This window comes from Petaurus breviceps, unplaced genomic scaffold, assembly GCF_028583685.1.
Source record: "Petaurus breviceps papuanus isolate PSGF00001 unplaced genomic scaffold, PetGlider_PUasm1.0 38, whole genome shotgun sequence".
NCBI classification, from domain to species: domain Eukaryota; kingdom Metazoa; phylum Chordata; class Mammalia; order Diprotodontia; family Petauridae; genus Petaurus; species Petaurus breviceps.
In genome coordinates, this window is record NW_027186304.1 from 60600796 (window position 1) to 60628689 (window position 27894).

The 27894-nt window shown below is 35.9% G+C and overlaps 1 protein-coding gene across 1 annotated transcript; it reads right to left on the reverse strand.

Moving 5' to 3' along the window:
• Positions 1-27894, reverse strand: ALKAL1 (ALK and LTK ligand 1). Its single transcript, XM_069099509.1, has 4 exons — positions 27531-27894; positions 4173-4226; positions 2608-2688; positions 1-69 (listed from the first exon to the last, which is right to left on the reverse strand). Exons 1-4 carry the CDS (start codon positions 27892-27894, stop codon positions 5-7), a joined length of 564 nt encoding a protein of 187 aa, XP_068955610.1. The 3' UTR covers positions 1-4.

Genomic DNA, 27894 nt, shown 5'->3' on the forward strand with positions numbered 1-27894 from the left:
TTTTCTAAGGCTGTGTACACAGCGGGCTCACTGCTAACCTTGTTAGCAGTCTTGCACATCTTTTGTAATCTAAAAAAAATTAGTGGAAAATGGTTCATCTGAGATACTCTAAAGCTAGGAAATTCAGTAGTAGTTATTAGCTTAAGTTATTATTTATCATCACCCATAATGGTCATATCATCATATGTAACTAAATAAAACAAATCTTTAAAGGGATAGAGTTCATTTTTTATTTCCTTTGTATTCCCCAACTGAAGTGAATATTTGTTTCACATGTAGTTGGCACTCATCAGGTCCTTGCTTAATTAATCAATTTTGCTTTGATTTCAAAGTGATTTTACTTATCTCTGCATCTAATAAGGTATTCTAAAGCTGACTTGGTTTTGTTAATAGTTTTTCCTTAAGACAATATTTTATTTTCTTAAAAATAAGGTTATCATTTCAGAAAAGAGAATTCTAAGACTTCTAAAAACACATCCCATTATGTTAGATTATAGTAAGTTTGATAATACACAGTCATCTACTCCAGCTGCCACCTAATATAGAAATTCCCTCAACAATATCTCTAATAGTAGCCTTTCAACTTATGCTTGAAAAATTGGAGAGAAAGGACATTCATTACTTTACAAAGCAGTCATTCCCATTTAGGGACAGCTCTAACTGTTAAGACAGTTTTCCTTATATTGCATCAAAACATGTCCTGCTATAACTCCCACCCCTTGGTCCTAGTTCATCTCTATGGAACTATACAAATTAAATTTAGTCTGTCTTCCATATGGCAGTCATCTAAATATTTGAACACTGCTAACATGACTACTTCTAAGTCTTCTGTAGGCTCAATATTCCTGTTTCCTTTGATAATTCTTCACACAATTTTAAGCCTCCTCAAAACCTTCCTTTGCATATATTCCATGTTTTTAACATCCCTCTTAAAGAAATTACCATAGTAATCTATATTGGATCTCATTGGAATTAAGTAGAGTTGGGACCATTACTTCCTGTGTTTTAGGCACTATACTTGTATTAACACTATATGGGATCTTTTTGATTTGGGGGCTGCTTCATCACACTGTTCCCATTTTTTAAAAATGAAATATCATTTCAAAGTTTTAAAAATAGATTTTATTTATATAATTTATTTTTAAATTGTCTACACATTTCTCTACCTCCTCCCTGAGAACCATCCCACAGTTTTCTCTTTTATAATTTGATGAACAAAATCCATAAGCATTTTTCATAGAAAGTACTGTTCAGTTCTTACCCATGTATGATATAATAGTTAGAGTTGGAGGGCACCAAAAATCATCTAACTTGGCTCCATAGCCTTCACGATACACTCAACGAATCCTCTATTTTATAGAAGACTCAAAAGGACTCTTTTGTACAATAAAGAGAAAACATGACAAATCCCTTAATCTATAAGAAGGCTTGATATCTATGATATCTTGAAATCTATGAGAAACTTGATATAAAACATAAAGTGGAATCAAAAATAAATTGAATTTTGCAAGAACATTGTGGGTGAGGTACAGAGAATGAACACAAGGACTCAAGCATCACAAGTCAGTTTCCTATTCACAAGCATGCAAGCATGCAGAAAAGCCCAGCTCTTGGTCCCACAGGCAAATGTAAGTAGTGGTGTTGGTTTATGGTGAAATGACTAACCCAAGTGAGAGCATAGATCTCTCTTTCTGCTCTTATATCTGGCTGTTGCTGCTGGGCAGATTTACAGGGACAAAGTGGGAGAGAGTCTTTAGGAGAAGTCATTCAGTGGTGCTCCAGACTATGAACCCCTTTATTGATCATTGGTGAATTGTGATTAGGAAAATTCTATCTGTGCATATCTGGATTAAATATTCCTTGTCTTGATGAAGCTCACTAAACAAGTTATTGGGTACATAGTAACTCTCTAGTTTGTAGGCTGGTCAATCAGTGTTCAAACATTTCTGTCAGGTAGGACCTAATAATAGACCAATCCTCACAAATATATGTAATCATTCTTTTCTATTCACTGCCTTTATTTTTATTAGAATGCATGCTTATATGAGACTATTATATGTAGGAAGATGGAAACATATTTAAAATTATATAATTTTACTGTTATATTTGAAAATATCATTACTTTCTGTAACTTAGATTTCCAAAGGAACATATTCGATATTTTTTTAAAAAATAATACTTCATTGACCAGGAGAATTTACAAACTCTTCATGTATGGTTTTATACTAGGAGCTAGAAAGATACTTCTTTTTATTTTTCAATTATTATCTTGTGAGAAAATTTTAACTTATAATTCATATAACATTTTATCATCACATGGATGGAAAATATTTTCCTGCAAGATATTTCTGAAAGATGATAACAATCCATTTGAGTCTTGATGGAATCTGGCTTTTTAAGGTTTGGGTATACTCCCATTAAGAAAATGGTACCACTCAATGTATTTGAATATATTATATCACTCAAATCTCGTCAGTTGAATAAATAATGTCACACAGTGTTTAGTCTATTGCCTTCCAAGTGTCAGAAGCATGTGCTTAAAGATCATGTGCATTTATTGGAGTAAGATTACATTTGAAGGGAAAAAGGACTTGCAGTCTTACTTACAAGCTGGTATAGTGCAATCCCTAGTATTGTGATAAAGTCGATGGAAGTGTTTGCTGCATTCAGCTGAAAATGTGACTGGTCCTATTTAACAGTAAAAGAATGTTCATTATAAACAAAGAGCCATTATCCAAACAACTTTGCTAGTACTTATTGACAGGGATAATGTGGCTGCATAGCTCACAACCCTGCATTCCCTGAGAAGACCTTAACCATTCTCCTATGTCCTTATCCCTCCTCTGTGGGAAGAAGCAAATCAGGTTTATCATAAACTATTTTTTAAAAACTTCTAACTTTGCCATCTATTAGCCATAGTTCACATACTGGAACCTCTATTTCCAGGAGGGACTCTTTAGTATATAAGCAGGGCAAGCATTAGACTAATATAGAAGAAGCCTGGCAGTAGTGGTCCTAAAGAGAACTGCACATATTGAGTATTTTCTTTATGCTTGTTTCCTTGGGAATTTCTGTTTATAGAAGAGAGTTAAATTGTCTAAAATTAGACATTCATACTCTGTTAGGCTTTTATATTAAGAAATAATAAAACAGCGAGAAACCCGAAGGTGTCTCTAGATGAACAGTTCTCAAAGTGTGAGTCTTTCAAGTAGTCTATGAAATCACAAGTATTTTCATAACAATACGAATATGTTTGCTTTTCTAACTCCATGAATAAAAGCTCTTTTGAGAGTTCCTCAATAAATTTTAAGAGTGATAATGGGAGGGTGACTATGTGGTGCAGTGAATAGAGCACAGGCCCTGGAGTCAGAAGGACGCTGAGTTCAAATCTGGCCTTCAGACACTTAACACAAAAACTAGCCATGTGACCTTGGGCAAGTCACTTAACCCCAACTTCTCCTCCAAAAATGGAATGTAAGGAAGAAAGAAAGAAAGAAAGAAAGAAAGAAAGAAAGAAAGAAAGAAAGAAAGAAAAAGAAAAGAGTGATAATGGGTCCTGAGACCAAAAAGTTTGACAATCACTGCCAAGATTTTCAAACACCCTATTTTCAATAAAGTCCACATCTAAATCTATCTTTTTTTCTTCAAAAAGAACTCAAAAGGAGATAACACATTTGTATCTGCAACCAAATTAATGCATTGTCAAGGCATCATCGTGTTTAATATTGTTGGAGGAGTCTTAATCTAACTTATGTCCCTCAGACTACTTGTTCTCTAAGTACAACTCTGATGTCAATTACATTCTCACTTAAGGTTTAAACCAGAGCATGGTATAGTGAATAGAATTCTGGTCTTGGAATCAGAAAGAACTGCATTCAAATCCCATCTCAGTCACTATTATCTGTGTGACCTTCCTCTCTGAGTCTCAGGCTTTTTATTTAAAAATAAGAGATCCATATTCAACAATCTTTAAAATTCCTTTTGGCTCCAAATTTTTGATTCTATAAGAAGAAGTCTAAAATAATAGAAAAAAAGAGCTATACCATTATTTTTCCCAATTGATATGTGATATGTGATGTATAATACATGACAACTGAATATCTAATCTATATTACTTATTTGTTTTCTTAGTTAAGACAAATTGAAATCTTATAAAGAAACAATGTATTTACCTGTAAAATGCTTTATGAACTTCTCTTTTAGGTTCAAGTCCCTTGGAAGTATGTCTACAAAGAAAATGTTATATTTTAATTATTTTAAAATATTTTAAATACTGAAAGAAACACACAATCATGCCACTAATTTTGTGGAAAAATGTTTCTATCCACTAAGCATATAGACCAGCAGAAATTTATTCCCACAGTTAAGACTTTTAGAGTAGGATATAAATCCAAGTGCATACAACCTCATTGAAACTGTTACTGTTGTGTTCTTAGCCTTGTGTGTAGAAAATATGAATGTGCTTATTTTATAAATATAAACATCTTGGGGTGGCTAGGTGGAGCAGTGAATAGAGCACCGGCCCTGGGTCAGGAGGACCTGAGTTCAAATCCGGCCTCAACACAACACAATAACTAGCTGTGTGGACTTGGGCAAGTCATTTAGCCCCAATTGTCCTCCAAAAAAAAAATTAAATATAAGCATCTTAACAGCGGGGCTATAATACAGAATTTGAGTCATCATTTAGGTTTTAATTTGAAAATGGTAATTTTTGTAAAAAAAAAAAAAAAGGCCCCAGAATGTGGTGGGTATTGTGTTCTGTCTCTGACATACATTACTCATTCTGTGTGACCATTGAGAAGTCATACCTCAGTAGGTCATAAGTGACTCTCTAAAACTATAAATTACAGATGTGCAACATTGGTGGAAGAAGACTTTGTACCCAGTGTTGCTTAACATTCATGAAATCACAGGTCTGGATAAAAAGAATATCATTTTAGTGTACTGGAAATCAGAAAGCTAGAGTTCTATTTCTGGATCCACGTAGAAGTGCCATAATATTTCTGCCTATCTCAAAGGCAAACATTATAAAACTCTTTAAGCTCCTTGGAGACAAACACTATATATACAGACAGACACATAAAAATTTAAATTATTCCAATTATGGTTATTCTTAGAACAGAAAGATCTAAGTTCAATCCCTGCCTCTGACCCATACTGTCAGAGTGCTGCCAGGAAAGTTATTTAACTTCTCAGTATTTTGTTCAACTCTCAAGGTTCTAAGTTGCAGAGGTGATGATCTACATTGGTAGAGGGAGGTTCCTCACCTGGGAATTCCCCATACCAACAAAAACATAGATCTGATATCCATCCCTATCCCTGTCCTTATCCCTACCCCTATTTCCATCTCTAACTCCTAGTATAGTACTATTGAGAGAAATTATCATTAATAACCACTTATGGGGAAGATCTAGTCCTGTCCTATTTCCTTGTCCAAAGTCCAGTCTTTTAAGGACACTGCTAATATCTGCCAACAATATACCCCACCTAGACCATCTTCTCTAGGTGAATTCCTGCCCATTGTGTTCTACTTAGGTTTGGGTGGGGATAAATTCTTTGATTAGATTGCCCAAAGCTGAGCAATAGAAGTAAATGACAATCAAAGTTCCATTCTCCTAGCCCATCATTGGAGTGGGTCCACCTCTGATTGTAATATTCATCCTCTCATTAATTATTAACCAATCAGAGTTCATTGCCACCCTCAGGATCACCCAGTCTTCCAAGGGCATATAATCTATGAGCCTGACACCATGAGTCAACTTTGGTCCAAGAGAGATGGCCAAATGACCATTCCTTTTATTTAAAAAATGCTAACATTATTAATAAAATAATCAATTACCCAGAAATTATGTCTCTCAAAATTTTTTAAACATCATATCAGGCAATTCTTCAATAAGCTCAATTGGATGTGCACTAGGGTCAGTGGAAAGACAACACTTTCCTTCCTTAAGCACAATTTAGTGTCATTCCAACAAGCCTTGGCTTTGACTGCTATGCACAGTCAAGTGACAAAGACCGAAAAGCTGGATTTAGAATCAGGTATACGTGAGTTTGAATCCTACTTTCAAACACAATATCCACACTATCTGTATGACTGTCATCAAGTCACTTATCCTCTCTCTTCTTCAGCTTCCTCATCCAGAAAATGAAATAGCACCTACATCAGGGAGCTGTTGTAAGGATCCATCATAGATAACACTTGTAAGGAGCTTTTCAAACTTTAAAGTGTTGTGCAAATTCTAGCTTTAATTAGTCATTTCTGCCACCAACACTCAAGGCCTTAGGAGAACTTTCTCTTTGTGACAATCTCAGATCCAGAGTAGTCAGGCTACTGTGTAGTTTTCTCTCATTTCCTCCTTATACACTTATTCCAACAATGATTGCTATAATGATGATGAAGATAGCTTACATTTATATAGCACTCTAAGATATTAAAAGGACATTCTTCACAATACTGTGTGGAAGGTAGTGCAAGTATTATTCCCATTTTACAGATAAGAAAATAAAGATTCTTAGAAATTAAGTGACTTTCCCATTGCTACCTATATAGTACAGATCAAAGGTACAACTTTGTCTTTATTTAAAATCTAGAATTCTTTACATTATATGTCACTTTATTACAATTATATTATAGAATTACTTACAGCTACATACATATACATGTAATAAGGAGGGGGATATTTATTACCCATATTCCACAGGTTATTCTGGGCCACCATTCAGTATAGCATTACCTTATTAGACTTGAGCACATACAGAGGAGGAAATTCTTTCACCCAGAAGGTATACATATCCTGGAAGCCAGTAAATTATATTCTCCTTTGGTATAAGGGAGAATATAAGCATCTACCCAGTGTAGATAGCTCAGTATCAATCAGCCAGCACCCCTTCATAAACTAACTGTAGGCTTAACAAAAGGGAAATAACATCAGACCCTTAACTCCATTCCATTAATAGTCCAACTAGCCACTGGCAACTTCACAATACATGCAAGCAAGAATTAGTTTGTCAGAATAATTAGAAAGAAAAAATGCATTTTCTTTATGTGAATCTGATAGTGTTCCCCATACAACCATGAATTTATTCACTGTCAACTGTTCCTTCATAATTCAGAAAGCACTCACAAATATACACTATGCTACCATACATAGCAAATTGGTCTCTGTGGTGTCAATATTCTGTGTGATATTTGGCAAGGTAACTATAGTGATCCTTTCTGGGAAGCAAGCCAGCTGAATGCAGTAGAAGATTTTATAAATACTTTTAATGGCTAAAAAGCAATTTGAAAATGTGTTTATTCTATAGAAATAAATGTGTCCCTCCAATAATTTAATTATCTTTTCCTATAACATGATTTTTAAAATTATGTGTGCTGCCTTTGACCCAGATATCTCATGTTCATTCTATCCCCCAAGAACATATGTGTATGTATGTGTATATGAATGTATGTATAAGTGTATGTATACATATACACACATCTACATATAGACACAGCTATATATACATACACCTATACATACACATATATGTGTGTGTATGTATAGTTCAATGTGCAACAAATATTTTCATGGCAGCACTTTTTGTAATAGCAAAACTGGAAACAAGGTAAAAGCCTATCCCTGGCAAATGACAAACTATGGTATTTAGATTTAATGGAATATTATGATCCCATAAAATACAATAACTAGGAAGACTATTAAGAAGCATGGGAAGACTTAGATGAACTTAGGCAAAGTGAAATAAACATAAAAAAGAAAACAATATGCACAATGACTACAGTAAGGCAAATTCTGAAATTTTCAAAAACAATAGAATCTGAACGTTATATAATTATAATGAACCAGCTTGACCCTGAAAAAGAGATATGGGAATGCAGTTCCATCCCTTCTTTGCAGAAGTAGGCAGCTAGTGTGGAACACTGGCTATAGTGTCAAATATTATTAACTGCTAGACTTTTTTTCTTCTTCTTTCTATATTCTTTGTTTAAAAGGAATAAATAAAGGGTGGGAGAGGAGATAAGGACAAACTGGAAGATGAGATGATGCAAAAAAAAAAATAATAACACTAGAAAAAGGTTTTAAAGCTTGCAGGCTCAAAATTCACCAAGAAAGAAAACCCATAAGTTTTAATAAATGGTTACCTTTATTTTAATTAGTAATTCTATTGTAATTAATTTCTATAGAGAGCTTAGATGTAGGTTTTAAGTACTATAATAACAAAAATATTTTCTCTTACTTAATGATTAATAAGTAGTCTTTGATCACAGATTTGTCATTTGGTAACCTAAGTAGTATGTAAAGCATGATTTTTGTAGGGCTTTTCTGTTAGAAAATATTTTCTTCTCTGGAAGCTGCTAGATAAGATGATGTTATAAAATGATTTTTGTAGGTTATATTTTCCAAAAAAATATCAAAATAAAATCTCTGGTTAATGTTTAATAAGCATCTTGGACAATCTCAAAGGAAATATAAATGAGTCAACTTCTTAAAAATACCCTCTTGGGTTGAATTAATAAGAATATACTATCCAAAACAAGATAGGCAACATTTTGGATGCATGCTACTTTGATCAGACTATGGCTAAAATACTCTGCTTGATTTTTGGCCACTACATATCAGGAGAAACATTGGCCAATGTTTCATGTACAGAGGGGGATAAAAGTATTGGATGAATGTCACTTGATAGATTTGGGGATGTTTTTAGCCTGGAAATGAAGTTTGATTTAGTTGGTGGTGATTTTTTCTCTTATGAGAGGAAGGCTTCAGTGAAAGACTGGAATATCACTCTGGGTGAGTCATTGGGGTAGGGGATGTTTCTTTGCTTTGTTTTATAGGGGCCCAACTAAGTTCCTTGTACATAGCAGATACTTATTGAATTTGTAAAATGGATTTCACTTTTTCTGCTTGGTTCCCAGATATAAACTTTTAAAATGGGTGGGACTTGGAGACAGATTTTGGATCAACATGAGTAAAAACTTCGTAACAATTAGAACTTAAATAATAGAATAGTTTGTTCCAGTTGACTGGTGAGTTTTCTGTTGCTATTCTAGCTTTAATGAGAAGCTAGAATGTCACTTATTGAAGGATTCATTAGTTGGGTGGATTAGATGACTTCTTAGATCCCTTATAATATAGCAATTTTATGAATCTATGAAGAAGCAGCCAAGCAGCCAGCATCCTAGGCCAATTATTTAAATAGTTCCTTGGGTCTGAGGCAGATGGTTATTTAAGAAGATGTGTACATTTTAAATCTTCTTTCTCCTCATCTCCTATTTTCCAAACTTTTCTCAAGACCTACTGGTTCTGTTTTGGCAGTATTGGTCATATCCCTCCCTTTTTCTTCACTTGAACAGCTATTATTCCAATTTGGGCCTATTGTAAGATCTGCCTAACTGATTTTGCCTACAATCTTCCCCACCCCTCCAATTCATCCTTTACATAACTATCAAAATTATCTTTCTCATATAAAAAAATCACTTAGTGGCTCAAAATTCTTGAGGGATTCTCTATTGTCTAGAAAACTCCTCAACCTTGCTTTTAAAATACTTTCTTATAGGGTTTCAATATGCTTTTCCATCCTTATTTCACTCTTCTTTTTACCATTTTATAACAAAACTAGACTGGTGGCTTTTCCTCGTTTTTTTTTTTACTACATTTAATCACCAGAAGCCATTTCTCTCTCTAATCTTCCACCCATACCTGAATTATGTTCCCTTCACATCTCCACCTGTTGAAATTCTTTTGCCAACTTATATATTACCTGCTCCATAAAGTATGATTTCTAAGACATTCAGAGTCCCAACTATTTTTAGAATAGTACACTGGTTTTATAGAATGTGCATTTGGAATTTACAGTATCTGTAACATTTCAGTACTATTCAACCACTTAAGTAGTAAGAAGGCTGTGTTTAAACATTTGTAAATCATTTTAGTTATATCATATATACTTATGTTGAATTGTACTCTGCATAGAACTAGACATTGGAGACTTCAGAATGAGAGTCATATTTGCCTTTTCACCACATACATTAAGTAGAATCATCCAAAATGTTCCCCAAAGCTTACAAGGATGTTCACTAAAGAGCAAAGTATTTGTAATGGGCTTATGTAGAAAGCTAAAGAAATTCTCACTCAGAAATAATCAAGTTGACTTTTCAAAATATTTTCCCCTTTTTTCTGAGAAACTTAACAGGGAAGATTTTGTTCCAAACTATATTTTTAAGTTTAACTCTTTCTATTTGAAAATTCTTGTTCATATTTTTTCATTCACTTATTTTATTTTAATGTAAGGTTGTCATTTTTAATGATAAGGTTAATGACTGGACTTGTTATTTCATTGCTATAAGTAGTTTCCAGGTAAGAAAACACCCTCAACTAAGGTAGGTCATCACCTTACACAATAAAATAAACATTTACCGAGTACTCACTATGTGCTGAGCACAGTGATAAATGCTTTTTCTGAAACTTAGAGTGTTAGACAGTTGAATGGAATACTGAGAAGAGCCTTGCCTTGGGTTACCCAGCCAGTATGTATGAGAGGTAGATGAACACATGGGTCTTCCCTGGATTTGAGGTCAGTTCTCTGTCCTCTACACATGCTGCCAGTACCCTATATCTGTAGCTTGATACTCCATGAAGGCACTTAAAAGAGGGGGGGAGAAACAGTGTTGCTCTTCTCAAGTTTTTTTTTTTTTAATGTCATTTTTCGGTAAGGGCTGAATGATTATTGTTATAGTTTTCTTCGTGAAAATAACAGATTCTTTGAGAAAGTGACAAGAAAATAGATTAATAGAAAATAATCCTGGGGTGGCTAGGTGGCATAGTGAGTAAGAGCTCCGGCGCAGGAGTCGGGAAGACCCGGGATCGGTTCCGGCCTCAGATACTTAACACCCACACAAAGAGAACTGGCCGTGTTATTTAACCCCAATTGCTTTAAAAAAAATAGAAAATAATCCTCTTGCCAAAATACACTCCTGTACAGCAAAGGAAGAGCAGATGTTGCACAGTCTAAGTGTTAATACTAGTACTTATGAAATGTAAGAAGACCTAAAGAAAGGACTACAACACACTGGGTAGTTTCTTTGTGTAGGAACTATGGTTGAATATGAACAAGAACTGCATGGGAAAGGAAGAAATGGACAAGTTATGAAATATACCTAGGGAAGAAGGTGGCTAGGTGGCACAGTGAATAGAGCACCAGCCCTGGAGTCAGGAGGACCTGAGTTCAAATTTGGCCTCAGACACTTAACATAAAAACTAGCTGTGTGACCTTGGGCAAGTCACTTAACCCCAACTGCCCCAACTTCCCCCCTACAAAAAGCAAAAAAATAAAAATAAAAAATAAAGAAATATACCTAGGGAAAAAGTACATATTTTTATAAGCTCCATTGAAGCTGGAAAAAAAAATAAAAAAATTTACCAGGAGCTAAAACTTTTCCGCTTCAAGGACTTCAGCTGTATTTGTAGTCCATAGGCCTTTATTAAGCACCTACTATGTGCTAAATATTGGAACACAAAGAAAGGCCCTCCAAAATGTAGTTCTCTCTCCTTCCATCAATTTAGTCTAACAAAGCTAATCTACTTGTTTCCCTTCAAGTACTATACATTTTTCTGCCAAAGTGCTCCAAAGGGAAGAATTTAAAGCATTCTCTATAGACAATCAAGATTGGGAGGTCCCTATTCTGATACTCTACTTTGGTTTTTCTATTTTGCAAATTTTCTTTAATAAAATATGTCTCTATGATGTATCTCAAGAGAATCAGACAATTGCAGAGCCCTAATTCATTCAGAAGATAATACAGATATGACTAATGACAATAACAAATATGGTTCTGACATGTAACTATGGCGACATATTCTAATAATATAGTGCTTGTCCTCTACACATCCAGTAAAGTAGGATATATTTGATGTAAAATTTCTATATAAAAGGGGTAGAAGAGTGAAAGTCTAGATGACAGCCCCTCTTATTGTGAATAGAAAAGAATATTTTTTATTCCTTGGATGTAAAAGAGCAATGACTCTGTTGTGGAAGGAAGGAAGAAAGAAAGGAAGGAAGTAAAAAGGTAGGAAGGAAGGAAGGAAGGAAGGAAGGAAGGAAGGAAGGAAGGAAGGAAGGAAGGAAGGAAGGAAGGAGGGAAGGAGGAACAAAGGGAGAGGAAATATAGACAGAAAGGGAATAAAGGCAGGGAAGAAGGGAAGGGAGGGAAGAAGAAAGAAAGAGGAGAGAGGGATGAAGGAAAAAAGGGAGGGAGGGAAGGAAAGGAGGGAGGAAGGTAGAAAGAATTAATTAAGAGCTTACTATGTGCCAGGCACAGTGCTAAGGTCTGACATACAAATAAAATTAAATAAGATGATCCTTACTCTCAAGGGCCTTCCATTCTAAAATGGGAAGAAAAAGCATAAAAGGAAACTGGAAAGTGAAGGAAGGCATTGGAGAATACCTGTGTGGGGACAAGGCAGATAATAGAGAAGCGCATCATGCCAAAGAGTAAATCAAGCTGGAAATTAAGTGAGAAGTGTGGCTGAGTCTTTGGTTCAAAGGTATCCTCAAGAGTTTCTTCCCAGGATCATATCTTATATTCACTTTGGGGCTGAAAACCCTTGAAGGCATCTCATCATCTCACAATCATGTCATCATCTACAACTAAATTTACCTAATTCTTTCATATAATACCTTCATGAATGTCAGCTTTCCAGACTATTCCAAACATTTCACCATGCAGTATTGAAAATCAACAATTCTGAAACTGAATGATTATTTATTTACTTTAGATCGTAGAGCTAGAATTGGAGGGAACTTAGAGGTCATGCAGCCCTGCTTTCTTCGAGTGAGGAAACTGAGTTGCATGGAGGTTAAGTTACTTGCTGAAGGTCATCTATACAGTAAACATAAGAGGATAAGATCTGAATCCAGATCCTTCGATTCCAGCATTACTGTTCTTTCCATTGAACCACACTGTCTTCTTGTTGATGATCAATTACAAGTTGTGCCAATTTTTGTTCAGGTATATATTTATTGCTTCCACTCCTACTCCAAGGCCTCAGCTTGGTATGGGATGACCTTGAACAATGGAGAATAAGCTCTAACAGAACCTAACAAGCTTCAGGTTTTATAAACAAGTATAGCAATGCAAGTCCAGCCTAATTAAGTCCAGAGAGACTAGCCACTGAAATTCATTAAAAATTATACAAAAATGCTATGCTGCATAGGTGGGGGTTGGGATGACAACCACACCCATAAAATCATGAATGCTTAAAGACTTGAAATAAATACACTCTACTGTGCTAAAAAACCAATTTCATAATTGGGCATACTTGAAGGACGCAGAATTAGGTATTTTAAGTTAATAAGCCAAAATATAGAAATGATTAGTGTGTACACAAGTAGCCCCAATGTTTACAATGCTTACATAGCAAAGATAATCCATCACCTTGCTTGATAACTGTTCACCTTGACAACTATGATTTGACAACTTTTTTCTCCAAAAAACAAATAAGTTGCTAAACCTTTCCTATTATGTTCAAAGCATTATGCCTCCATGAAGATTTGGTACTTTACTAATTATGCTAGTAATTAATTTGGGTTCATCTGACAATAATTTTAATATAAATTATGCCCATTTCAAGCAACACTTTTATGGCTAAAATTGATTAAGCAGTCTAAGAGTAGGTCCTTAGAAATAATTACATAGAAGGATAAAATTCCAACCCTAAAAGGTGGGAAAGGAGGAATTTCATGGTTCTCAGAAATAGAAATGGATTACTGTTGGCACAGATAGATCTTATGTGAAAATATCCACACTTTGAATCACTAGGCATGATTTTCACTTTTCTCACTTCAAAGGCATACATGAGTCAATACCCTGACATATGTGCACTGTCTACCAGATGAAATTCCCAATGAAGTACATATAGTAAAGAAAAAATGACCATCTATTTGATGCTTTTGCAAACATTGAGAGGCTAAACTTGTATCCCAGTGGTTCTGTTCTTATTCAAAACCATTTTGGAACTCTCTCTCAAAAGTTTTAAAAATATTTTTAAAAAATCATTCTTGTTAATTTATAGGTTTTTTTAGCAAAAATAACTAGCTTGATAACCCTACCCCATTTATTCATCAATATTAACCTAAAATAATGTTTCCAAAAATCAAATATATGCCCAAAGCACACAGATTTGCCATCAGGTTATATATTCAAAAGAATAGATTGCTGGATATAAATGAAATAATGAGAAAAGGAATTCCAGGGACGGCTAGGTGGCGTAGTGAATAAGAGCACCGGCCCCAGAGTCGGGAGGACCTAGTATCGATCCTGGCCTCAGATACTTAATACCCACACACACAAAAACTGGCTATGTAATCTTGATCAAGTTACTTAACCCCAATTGTTAAAAAAAAAGGAATTCCAAAGATGTTTCTAACAAAAGACACAACTACAGTGGATATCCATTACTAGACAAAGAGAGTCTCTAACTGTGACTACCTTGAGGGGGAAAATGCTTTTCTAGAAATATTATTTCTGGTGACATAAAGAGTTAACATGTAATACTTTTAATTTCTGGTGAATAAAATAAAAAAATAAATTAGTTATATTGCATTGTAGCTCTCTCTCTCTCCCCTTACATATATACATGTATAAACATTTTTTGTTTGTGATAATTATATGTTGTCTTTAGTTTGTCTTAAATAATTCAGAATATAACTAAATAGAAATCACTTTTGTGAGTATAATCTTTTAATTCTGAGTAACTTAGCCTCGATATATAGATCTATAAGTCAAATATAAAGAGGTAATAGACTTACCTTTGGAATGAAATCAGGCAAAAGTATAGTTGTTTTATATTATATATCAAAATCAGAGCCATAACATAAATTACAAGCATACTGAAAATCTATTCTTCTAATTATATTTGGAATAATATATCTATCTACTAATAACTTTTTCAAAGTAAAGGTCATTATGAAACAGTCATCTTTATCACAATACACATAAGGGAATATTCTAGCATACATAGATAGCCTAGTCAATTTACAAATTGCAAATTACAAATGAGATACCTGAAAATTGTATTAGAGAACCATTTGAATAAGGAGGAAAACACTAGTCACTAAAATACAATTTTACCAATTAAATTCAATAAATATTTATTAAATATAGAGTACTCTACTAAAAGAATAGTTATTTTATGCCTACTATTCTTACTATAGCACCTTATTAAGTATCCTTTTCTAAAAACTGAGTGACTAATCAATATCATTAAAAAGTGATGTGAGGAAATATACTGGTGGAATTTTATGAGCTATATCACATTAAAAAAATGCATCCCCAAACCCTCAGGATTACCCCTAAAGCCCTGAGGGGAGATGTAGCCATCTTTCTTTTAGGGACCCAACTTGCTAATAAAAATGGAGGGTTGGGACATAGCCTTAAGAGATTTCTAAATTCTCATATTTAATTTAAAATTTACTAGTAAATATTACAGATCAATCTCAGTTGAATACAATAATATATACAACTTCTTAAGGACCATAAGACATCAAAAGAAACAACAGTACAAGGTGTACCTACTTTTTTTTTGCCAAAATATATTCCTGAAAACTGTACCATAAAACAAATGGTTATAGAGCCATATTTTCCCCTGGGACAATGTTATAGTTGGGGAACCAAGGACTGTGATATGGTCAAAAGAGTGTTGGATTTGAAGTCTGAGGACCTAGGTTCAAAGCTCAGCTCTGCCACTTTCCATGATGAGTGAATGAGGGTGGATAAGTCACTTACCCTCTCTAGGCTTCAATTTCCTCATCTACAAAATGAGGGTATTATGCTAAGCTTTTTTCAATTCTAAACTTATGGTTCTACAAACCCATTTTTACCAAGAATTTGACATATAATTAATCATAAAGAAGGACCTAAAACATCATTATTATGACATAAGGAGATATAAAAATGACTATAGACATATTGAATAGAAATATATACCACAGAATTATTTAAAATAGTAAGATTCTGCCACAGGTTCTAGAAGATATGTACAAATTTGCTCATATGTTTATGTATGTATTTATATATATATATATATGTATATATGCATACACATAGGGCCTCAATGTGCATACTCAAATACAATTCAATTGCTTCATCACTTTTGTCTAAAACAGACGCTAATTATAATTGTTAATTAAACATTTAATTTACATTAATTTTGCTTATGGCCTTAGAATTTTAAAATACTTTTAAGGGATACTTTGGAGCCCACAATCTTTTTAAAAAGTTGCACAATATGAAGATGATGCCTATGCACACATACATTTATACATATACATATGAATAGAGATATTGTGCAATGCTGTGGTTACACAGGGCTGACCTTGGAGGCTCAAAAACTTGGATTCCAGTCCTGCCACTGATATATACTAGCTTATGGCTCTAGTTCAAGGCTATATTACTTAATTTCTTAGCACACCAGACAACTTTTTAAAATTTAAAATTTAACTTGTTATCTATCTTCATTGGTGGATAGGCTCTCCACACCAGGAGTTCCCTACATTCATAACATCATAGACCTAGAATATTGAACAGATAAAAAGTATCCATATAAGCCAAAGTATTCAAAATTATCCTCCTTAGAGTAGACTTTAGAACTACCTCAGAACCATAGAACTAACCTTAACTCAAGAATTACATGTTTAAGAAATATTTATTGACAATGGTCTTATTTTTCCCATTTTAAGCTTAAACACCAAATCAAAAAGACATTTTCATATGTAAAGTAGAAAAGAAAAAAGTATTATACATGAAACTGCCACTCTCTATTGTGAACAGCTTTCTTTTGTTTTTAAAGGTATAATCAATTCAACATGTAACTTTCAAAGTTCATCAGCTTGTCTGTGTGTCCTTCTGGACTTTTTGAAAGACTTTTTAAAAAATGAGAGCTAACCTGTCATGACTCTCTTTCATATTTTACAAATCACTTCATTTTATTCAAAGCTACAATGAAAGCAGTTCAGTGTTAAGGTTCAGGTTTTGTTTTTTTCTTTTAATAATATTCTTACTCTTTCTAATTCTTCTCTGACAAAGTCAATTCTAAATTTTCAGTTCTCTGTCTAGCCTGCAGAAGAACATTTGGACACACCCCATACATACCCTTCAGAAGATGATCTGCCCTATAACTCTCAAAGAAACCTAAGCCCAAATCCTTTCTGTCCTTTTCCCATCTGTTTTGCATTCTTTCCTTACAAAATAAAATTAAGTCAGACAGCTTTTAACATACCAAAATTGTCTTTTGCAATGTAGCTAGGAACAGAATGATCTAAATGAATAATGCAATGTGCAGTTAAGATAAATTATTTGTTCTACAAATACCTACTTTATAAATGTATTTGTTTGCAGCTACAGGAAAACGAACCTCTCACCATCTCAGTACTTCATACTTCATTGACATGTTATCTAGAAGAGTTCACTAGAAGTCATAAAATAGCTCTTTGTGAGAACAAACTTAAAATGGACTTCAAAACATGTCTAACAATTGTAGTTCTCAGCCTTTTCATATAGAAGGTACTCTTTGGCCATCTGATGAAGCCTATGAACTCCTCTTCAGAGAATTTTTAAATAAAGAATATATATGAGATTACAAAGAAATCAGTTATACTGAAACACAGTTACCAAAATTAAAAACAAAAAAACAAGTGCACAGACCACAGGTTAGAACCCTTTCTCTACAGAATTGCTAATACAAACATAAAAGTGTACTAACTACAGTGTCAATAGTCTTCTGCAGAAAGAGCAGAATAATTGAGTAAAGGTAGTGAGAAATGCAATATACAAAATCAAATAAATGGACTAGTGAAATGCTAAATGAGAAAAAAATGAGGACTTCCTACATAAAACCATTTGTATAATTGGGAGGAATACTTTAATTTTAAAAATCTAATTTATAGAATATTTTAAAGAAACCATAGTTATTTTCTAGTTTTTATAATACACTAAACTAAATTTTAACAAAGTACTGTATTACCAAGTAGAAATTCTATTTTAATGAGAAGATGCTTAAAGTACAACAAACGTTGCTTGAGACCAGATGCACAGCAAAGCATGTGCAGCTGACTTAGGAGTAAAACTGGGCAGAGATGTGAGACAATCTTTCATTCACCAATATCTTGTGGTCTTTTATCAAAATATGAAGATATCCTGATATGTCTCCATCTATTCCCCTTTACTATCCAAATCCAAGATGATGCCATCCATTCCTTTTATTATCTGACTTTATGCTGACAGCCCCTTCACCATGTCTTACTAAAACCCTTCTTTCTCTTATTTGCATAACTCCCCCAACCACTGTTCCATTACTCTTGACTTAGCCCTCTGAATTTGTGAATATTAGTGAACTCTTCATCTTAACATAGCATTCAATTAACTCTCTCTAATCATAGATTGTTTAAAAAATTGGAGGGAGCTTCCCTTTCCTCTTCTCTCCCTCTGGTTTGTTAATTATTCTTAATCAATAGCAGCCATTGACCTCATCCAAAAAGGCAGCTGCATATTAAGCAAGCTCTTTCTTCATAGATAGTGCTAAGAACAAATCTAATTATCTGAAATTAATTCTTAGGGGTGGCTAGGTAGCACAGTGAACAGAGCACCAGCCCTGAAGTTAGGAGGACTTGAGTCCAAATCTGACCTCAGACACTTAACACTTACTAGACATGTGACCTTGGGCAAGTCACTTAACCCCAATTGCCCTCCAAAAAGAAAAAAAGAAAGAAGTTAATTCCAAATTAATGAAGACTAAATTAATAAGGTTTTATTGTGCTATATATTCTAATGAATCTTGTTTTTTCCTTATCAGAATATGAGTTCCTTGAGGACAGAAACCGTCTTCACTTTTATATTTTTGTATGATTAATGTATTACTTGGCATAAAGTAATATAATAAATTTAATAAATGCTTTTTGATTCATTTATTCATTTTGTTTCTAAAACCATACTTTTATGTAGTAGAATTTGCTCTGTAACTTTTTATTAGCTAAGTATATAGGCTCTGAAGACCTCATCATCTTCATAAGACTGGTCCAGTTTTCTCACCTTTAAGAGATGCCAGAAGTGTGCACCTTTAGTGCTAAATGTTGTAGCAAAATTCTATCCCTAGAATTGGTTATGTTACACATATTTCATATAATTTACTGGACCCATAAAAAATAGTGGAATAGGGGTATCTAGGTGGCACAGTGAATAGAGCATTGGCCCTGGAGTCAGAAAGACCCGAGTTCAAATCTAACCCCAGACACTTAACACTTACTAACTGTGTGACCTTGGGCAAGTCACGTAACCCTACTGCCTTGCCTTCCCTCCTCCAGAAAAAAGACCCTCCCTCCCCAAAATAGAGGGATATTAATGTGATTCGCTAAATTAAAAAAAATCCTCTCTGTTAATTCCTTTAAAATAACATCCCTCAGAAAGTGAAAAAAATTAAATGTTTCTGTCCTAAACATATGAATTATTATGAGCATTGCTCTCTTTGACTCCTCAGTTTTTTTAGTCATCTAACTCAGCAGATAGCATTCTGAATTCCTAAGCGGGGGGAAAAAAACCAAGATCTTTTGAAATGTCAGACCTTCCTTCTAAATTAGATGTTGCCTTAAAAGTTCAAGAAAATACATTTACTTATATGTGTACACATCACAGAATCACAGAGTGTAGAGATGGAAGGAACTTAAGCAGTTCTCTCATTCAATCTATCCTAGAAAAAGAAGCCCTACTATAATGTACTTTACAAGTCATCATCAAACCTTTCCTTGGAGATCTGTGACGGTGGAATGCACCACCTCCAAAATCAGCTCATTCCCCTTTTGGACAGCTCTACTTCTGAGGAAGCCCTATCAAATAGAAATCTGTCTCTCCAAGCTCTGTCCATTGTTCTTGCACTCTAAGGTCAAATATGTTGCTTCCTCCAAAAGAACAAAAGTTACTAAGGACTGGTTTGTTTTGTCTTCATATCACCAGAGTGCCTGGAACTTATACATACATACATAGATATATCCCTATACATATGTATGTGTATATGTATATGAATATTTATGTATATGTTTATGGACACATGCAGATACATAATTGTGTGCTTATATACACTCACATGTATGCATACACACATATGTAAATACACAGACACACAGAGATACACACACACAACAGACTTCTATTTCTATTTGGGGGGGGGATGGGCAAGGAGGTTGGGGTTAAGTGACTTGCCCAAGATCTCACAGCTAGTAAGTGTGTCAAGTATCTGAGACTGGATCTGAACTCAGGTCCTCCTGACTCCAGAGCTGGTGCTCTATTCACTGTGCCACCTAGCTGTTCCCCAGACCTCTATTTCAATTGCATAGTTCCAGGGAAGAAATCTCCTCTACTAATGCATGTCAGGAACTGTTCTACAACCCAGAGTTCTCAAAGAGTTGTCCATGTGAACTGAGAGATTAAGTGGACTTGCCCAGGGCCATGGAGTCAGTAAGTGTCAGAGATGGGACTTAAACCCAGGTGTTCTAACTCCAGTTATCTATATTGCTCTCACTGCCCTAAAAGTGATAAGTACTTAATTAATGACCTTTGAGTAAGACTAACAACACAACCGTCTATCACACCCAGATTGTGTCACTTCTATTACACAACAAATATGTATTCATTAAGCACCTAAAGCATATCAAGCCCTCTGCCAAGCAATGGAAATTCAAAATGAGGCAAAAGACAATCCCTGTCCCTGCTCTTCAGTATCTCATAGTCTAATGAGTCAGGGGAGGTGTGGGGCAGGTAACAGAAGGCAAACAATTAGGCATAAACAAGATATATACAAGAGAAATTGGAGACAATCCAAAGAGGGGAGGTACTAACATTATGGTGGAATGGGAGAGCTGCCTTAGAGATGGTGGGATTTTAGCTGAGACTGGAAGGGAGACAGGAAAACTGGAAAGTGGAACTGAGGAGGAAGAACATTCCAGGAATGGGGGACAGCCAGGGGAAAGACCCAGAGTCGGGAGATGGAGTATCTTGTTTAAGGAATAGCAAGGAGGCAAATGTCACTGAATTACTGTATTCATGAGGTGGCAGTAAAGACTGGAAAGGACTGGAAAAGGAGTAAGAGACCAGGTTATGAATTACTTTGAATGCTGAGGATTCTGTATTTGATCGTAGTGGTGATAGGGAGCCTGTGAAGTTTATCGAATGGTGGGGGTGGGTGGAAAGGTCAGACCTGTACTTTAGGAAGATTAATTTGATGTCAGAGTAGAAGATAAATTGAAGAAGGGAGAGATTCGAGAAAAGGAGACCCTTCTCTCCTCCAACTAGGATATTTCAAAGTCCAGGCATGAGATGATAAGGCCTGCACCAGGGTGGTGGCAGTGTGAGAGCAGAGAAGACGACATATATGATAGATGTTAGGAAGGTCAAATCAACAGAAGCTGGCAACAGATTGGGTATGGGGAAGTGAGAAAAAGTAGGGAGTTGATGATGATGCTTAAGTTGCATGCCCAAGAGAGTGCGAAGATGATGGTGTCTCCACGATAATAGCACAGTTTGGAAGGGGAAAGGGTTTGGGGAAAACAATAATGCATTCATTTTGGAGTTTTAAATTTTGAGTTTAAGATGTCTATAGGACATCCAGTTTTAAATGATTAATAAGCAGTTGGAGATGCAAATCTGGAAGCTAGAAGAGAGTTTAAGGCTGAAAAAGTAGATCTGGGAAACATCAGCATTGAAATGATCATTGAAACCATGGGAGGTGATGAGATGAGCACGTGAAATAGGATAGAGAAGAGGGTCTAGGACAGAGTCCTGAGGGACACCCAACCATCGTGGGAGGGGTTAGGTGACCTGAATAAAGACCCAGACAGGAGAAGAGCTCACACACAGATAGGAGAATGAGGATAGAGTAGTGTCATGAGTACGCAACTATTAGATATACTACTAGATTTCATGATAAATCTTAATAAATAATAATAATGATTAAACCTTACATTTGTACAAAGTACTAATGATTCCTGACATAGATTTAAAAAAACCTTGAGAGATGGCATGATTCAACAGGTATGGTCAAATCAGCGTTTTCAGTGACCTTATGACCCAGATACATCACAACCAGAATATTTTTAATAATCTTTGTGTCCCAAATCTCATCATCATGGCCTGGCATCTAAGACACAAGGCATTGTCCAGGGAATACTCACAGCACAGGGGTAAAATACACTCTCAGACACAGATGGTAAGAACACCCAACCTTTGCAGCTACTAAGCTATGAAATTTCCAGGTTCCTTCCCTCTCCTTCCTCCAAACTTTCTAAGATCCCTTGGGCGAGTCACTTAACCCCAATTGCCCTCCAAAAAGAAAAAAAACTGCATGGGGGTGGCTAGGTGGCACAGTGAATAACCCTGGAGTCAGGAGGACCTGACTTCAAATCCGGCCTCAGACACTTAAGGCAAAAACTAGCTGTGTGACCTTGGGCAAGTCACTTAACCCCAATTGCCCTCCAAAAAAACAAACAAACAAATTAAAAAACCCAAACCCTCTAAGATCTACTCAGTCAGTGTGCTAGGGACTGGCTTCAAACCAAATGCAGTGGTGTTTAAATTGTGATTGTTTGCAAACAGAGCACTGAGCAGGAAGCTGTGATTCACTACTCAGAGCTACTGACTGTAGCTGTTGCCACTTCCCCCCTCACTTCCACTGAGCAACCTTCCTGTCTATACTAACAGTAGGACCCTACAATGGACAAAGCATTTCTACATATGTCATTCATTTCATCCACACAATAATTCTGAGACAAATAGGACATTAGCACAGCCATTTTACAAATAAAGAAACTGAGGCTTTTGTTTAGTCACTTTAAAGTTGATAGCTAGTGTTTTCAGAAACAATAAAACCCAGATTATTTAAAAAACATACAAGAGAAGAAATAATTCTAATTAAATTAAATTTAGAGAATATACTACATTGATTAAGGTTTTAAAAGATGACATATTTTCATGTAAGCTAAACATAATAGGAAATTTTGTAGAAAATGTATTTTCGAGGTGGCCAGGTAGCACAGTGAGTAAGAGGACCAGCTCCAGTCTCGGGATGACCTGGGGAATTGAATCCGGGCTCAGACACTTAGCACCCACCCAGAAACACCTGGCCATGTAACCTTGAGCAAGTTACTTAACCCCGATTGCTTAAAAAAAAAGAAATATATTTTGTATATACATACATATATATGTGTGTATGCATGTATACATATATACATGTATGTACATATATATGAATTGTTTATGGAATTATAAGATGCCAGTGAATACCTGTGTATATCCCAAAATATACTAGCATATGGCTAATTCACATTTTTTTCTAACTTTCTTCACAACTACCATAGGTTTGTGAGGAGAAAAATAAATTTTGACTCCTTCAACTCTCCCTATAACAACCAAACAATCATTTCGGTGCCTTCTCTTCCACCTCTCCCCACAAAAGCTATAAGATCTAAAATTCTAAGGAATAATCCTTGTTTCTATAGTTGTGTTCTAGCAATAGAATTAAGTCAGAATATGAATATGAAAAAAGGTTTCATGGCAGAGGCTAGAGAGCCAGAATCAGGCTCAAAAGACCTGGATTCAGGTTTTGTTTTTGATAAATACCATCTGTGTAACCCTTGGCAAGTAAGTCACTTAACCTCTAAGGGTCCCTGTCATTTTTCTAAAACTTGAAATTGCGGAACAGTTTTAGATACTCATCCATAGAAGAAATTTTATCACCAGAAATTCTCTATAACAATGAAGTCATTGGTCCAAACCCACTCCCCGCCCCTAAATCATATAGGTTTACACAGCAGGACAATGATAGAGGAAGAGTGGCCTCTCAATTCATCTAATAAAAAGGTAGAATCACAGAACTGTCAAGCTGAAAGGGACTAATTTCCATTACAACATGTCTAGAAGTGGTTGTTCAGTCCGTACCTAGAGACCTCCAAGTATGGGGAACCCACTTCTTGATGCAGCCCATGCCACTTGCAGAAAACACTAAATGCTGGGCAGTTGACATGAAACCTAAATTGCCTTTTTTGCTATTCCCATTCATTGCTGCTGTTTCTACTGTCTGATCTGAAACAGAACAAGTTTAATCCCTTTTCCACATGAAAGCCTTTGAGATGTTTGAAGACAGTTATATGTCCCCCTGAGGCTAAACAAGCTAAACATGCTCAGTTCTTTTAACCAGTTTTCCTATGACATGATTTCAAGATCCTTCATCATCTTGGTTGTCTTTCTGAGAGATACGCTCCAGTTTATTAATGTACCTCTTAAATCATGTGCCCAGAAATGAACATAATATTCCAAAAAAAAAAAAAGATGAGGGAAGGGTACAATGGGGTTCTACCCTCAACTTCCTGAAAACTATAATTTTTTTTAAAGCTACCCAAGATCAAATTTTTTTTTTGGCTGCGACATTATACTGCTGATTCATATTGAAGCTGCCCTTTAAACCTGTTTCCTTTACAAGGCAAGTGCTTTCTAACCAGGTTTCCTCTATTTTATACTTGCAAAGCTGATTTTTTTGTGCTTAAGTGTTAAGACTTGCATTTATCCCTATTAAATTTCATTTTATTTAATTCAGTCCAATGTTACAGCAGTCAATCAAGACCCTTTTGGATCCAAAGAACAATACAATGCAATGTTACATCACTGTATTGTTACACAATACAATTCTGTGTCTTTTATTTTATTTATTTATCTAGGAAGTAATCAGGGTTAAGTGACTTGCCCAGGGTCACACAGCTAGTAAGTGTCTGAGGTCAGATTTGAACTTCATTCCTCCTGGGATGCTTCCAACTATCTTTTCAATAAGAAGTAATTTCAAGAGGAAGAAAGTATCCTATAGAAGATAGCACCTGAGTTATCTTAGAAGAAAGATAAGAATTCATAGGGGAATAATATAAAATAACACTGGAAAAGGAAATCAGACTCAGATTGTGAAGAAGCAATAGGGAGGCACTGATTTTTTTTAATAGGACAGTGATTTAGTTAAGATTAATGTCTTAGAAATATCAATTTATAGCAGCTATGTGGAAGATAGCCTGGAAAAGGGGGAAAAAAACTTCAACATCATTATATCCCATACAGAAAATCCTCTTTCTTAGCTACAATTTGGGTTGAATAGTTGAGGTAAAAATATATTAAAATTGCAGTTGATATGAATGAAACAGTCAGAGCATCATAATTTTGGTCTACCTCAAACTTGTACAATCCCTTTTTCTAAAAAGGAAAAGGTCTTGTGACAGATCTCTGATTCCACTGTCCTAGATTCTCTCTATTTGCAAAATGTGAAAAATGAGGTAGAAGGGCCTGAATATGTGTGGTATTCCCCAGCAAGTTAGCGTCTGGCAAGAACCTTGAGTTTCCATTCTTCTGCTTAATTCTTGGTTGGTAGAGCATTATGTCAGGAGGCCTACTACAGATGGGACACAGCACCAAGGAATCATTTCATGTTTATTTTATGGGGCAAGACTGATGACTTTAAGAAATTGCCCTGAGGAAGAGGTAGTCTGCCTGGAGTTACTGGGTCTAAGTGGAAACGACTACATTTTCTTTATGGTCTGGACTTGTGACTACATTACCTAGCCTTCCAGGGGTGGGCTTCTAAAAGTAAGGAACAGAGCAGGGAATATCATCACTTTGGGCTTTACAAAGGACACTTCAAGGAATTCAATTCAAAATGTGGTGGATTGGCAGCCAAAAGAGCTGGGTTTAAACCCTTGCTCTGTTATTTAAGATTAGGGATCATAGATTTAGAGCTGGAAGAGACTTTGAGTCCAATTCCTTCATTTTACCTATCAGGAAGATATGAGGAAGCAGCTAAGAGGTAAAGTAGATAGAGTGCCAGGCCTGGAGTCAGGAAGATTCATCTTCCTAAGTTCAAATATGGCTTCAGATACTTTCTAGCTGTGTGACCCTAGACAAGTCACTTAACCCTATTTGCCTCAACTCCTCATCAGTAAAATAAGCTGAAGAAGGAAATGACAAACCACTCCAATATCTTGGACAAGAAAACCCCAAATGGGGGTTACAAAAGGTGGGACACTACTGAAAAATTACTAAACCACAACAAAAACAAAGAGGTGTTGAACTTCCTATGGGCATGCAAACAGTAAGCAATAGAGGCAGTGCCTAAATCATCTTTAAGGTCAGTACAGCTTTAAATCTGTAATCATATGACTACACAGACAGAAAAAAAAATCATTAACAACAATCTAGTGTTACAAACCAATGAACAAAGATGAAAAATCCAGAAAGTTAACAACCACCTCTTCAAATTCTTTATTTCTTCAAGTTTCCCAGGGCATTTTACTAACTTGACATAGCAGTAGCATAACAGAAAGGGCACTGGCCTTGGAATCAGGAGATCTGAATTCTAATTCTGGTTCAGCCATGTAACCACCATGAAGTCATTTGACTGTCCTTGGTTTCTTCAACTGTAAAACTATATCCTCAGTACTAAGTCACATTGAAGAGGTGGGGTTGGGGGGGGGGGGAGGAAAATAATAACTTGTCCCAAGTGTCCAGGGACAAAGGAAATAATGTATATGGACATGCTTTGTGATATATGTGTAAATAGCATCTCCTCTTTCCCCTATAATTTTGTAGAGACTTTCCATCTAATTTCTGTCCTTTTCATTCTAGCCAATATCTTCAGCCTCCTCTCACTCACTTCCTTCTCTACTCATGCTCTCCATTACCAGTCTTTTCTCCCCTCCCACTGTCCACCTCCTGGTAACTTGCTCCCCAAAGAAGTTTGGGGAATTCTATCTCTTTCCAGATCCATCTATATTTAAAAGACCTAGAGAAACTGATTAACTGATGGAAATTTAGATCATAGGAAAATTGATTTCAAGCTATAGGGGATCTTTGACACCTAGAGAGCTTTAGACTTGCCCAAGGTCATACTGTTTATAAATAGCAGAGCTCCATTTCGAACACAGGTCTTCTAGCTCCAAATCCAGTTCTAAATAATTTAGATTTGTATAGTGTCTACTCTCAATCCAGCAATCTTCGCACTCTACCCCTGTCTTTAATAATAACGGAAATCAACGTGTGTGGCCAGCTGGGGAAAAATGTAAACCTCTCACTGTTTGTCCTCAAATGAAGCCAAAACCCAAATTCGTGCAGAAAAGTTTAATGTAGCTTCTTTCCGTGGCTGAAACTTCTATTCACCTTAGCATAATTTACTCCCTTTCTTCCTCCTTGGATTCCCAAACATAACCTCTCCCTCCCTTCTCTTCTCAAAGTTCCCAGACCAACGTGATCAATCCCAAGGGTAGATTTTAGAAAGGAAAGCTTCAGAGAGGGTGTAAATTTTATGTTTTTGCTTTTCACAATGAGACTGGGATTTCTGGCATGAGATAGAAGGCTCTCTCAAGCCCTGACTAGTCAGTTCCGGCATCCAGAAGCTGGATGCAGGTCAGGTGCGCCGCCGAGCAGGTAAAGAAGGAAAGAAGCAGGTCTTGGAACTGGCTCTTACCTGCGCTCCTGGGTACGCTGAGGATCCGGGAGCTGGCGGGTTCAGTGGAGGAGGAGGCGGAGAAGAGCAGTGCCTGGTCGCGGTCCCTTTGGGGTTCGGAGAAGGAGGAGGAAGAAGAGATGGAGGCATACACCAAGCGCCCCCGCTGACTAGTCGGGTGCAACCTGCCGGCGCTAAGGTGCTGAGGTTCGTGGCGGCTACTGGAAGCTGAGGGCGCTGGAAGGAGATGGAGAAGCTTCTCTTTATCACCCTGTGCCCCTGCTTCCCTGCGGCCCGGGGGGCTTCCTTGGCTCTCCTGGGAGGCCAAAGCAAAAATTAAGAGGAAGAGGGTAGGCAGCTTGGGCCACTCTCTAACTGCCTTCAT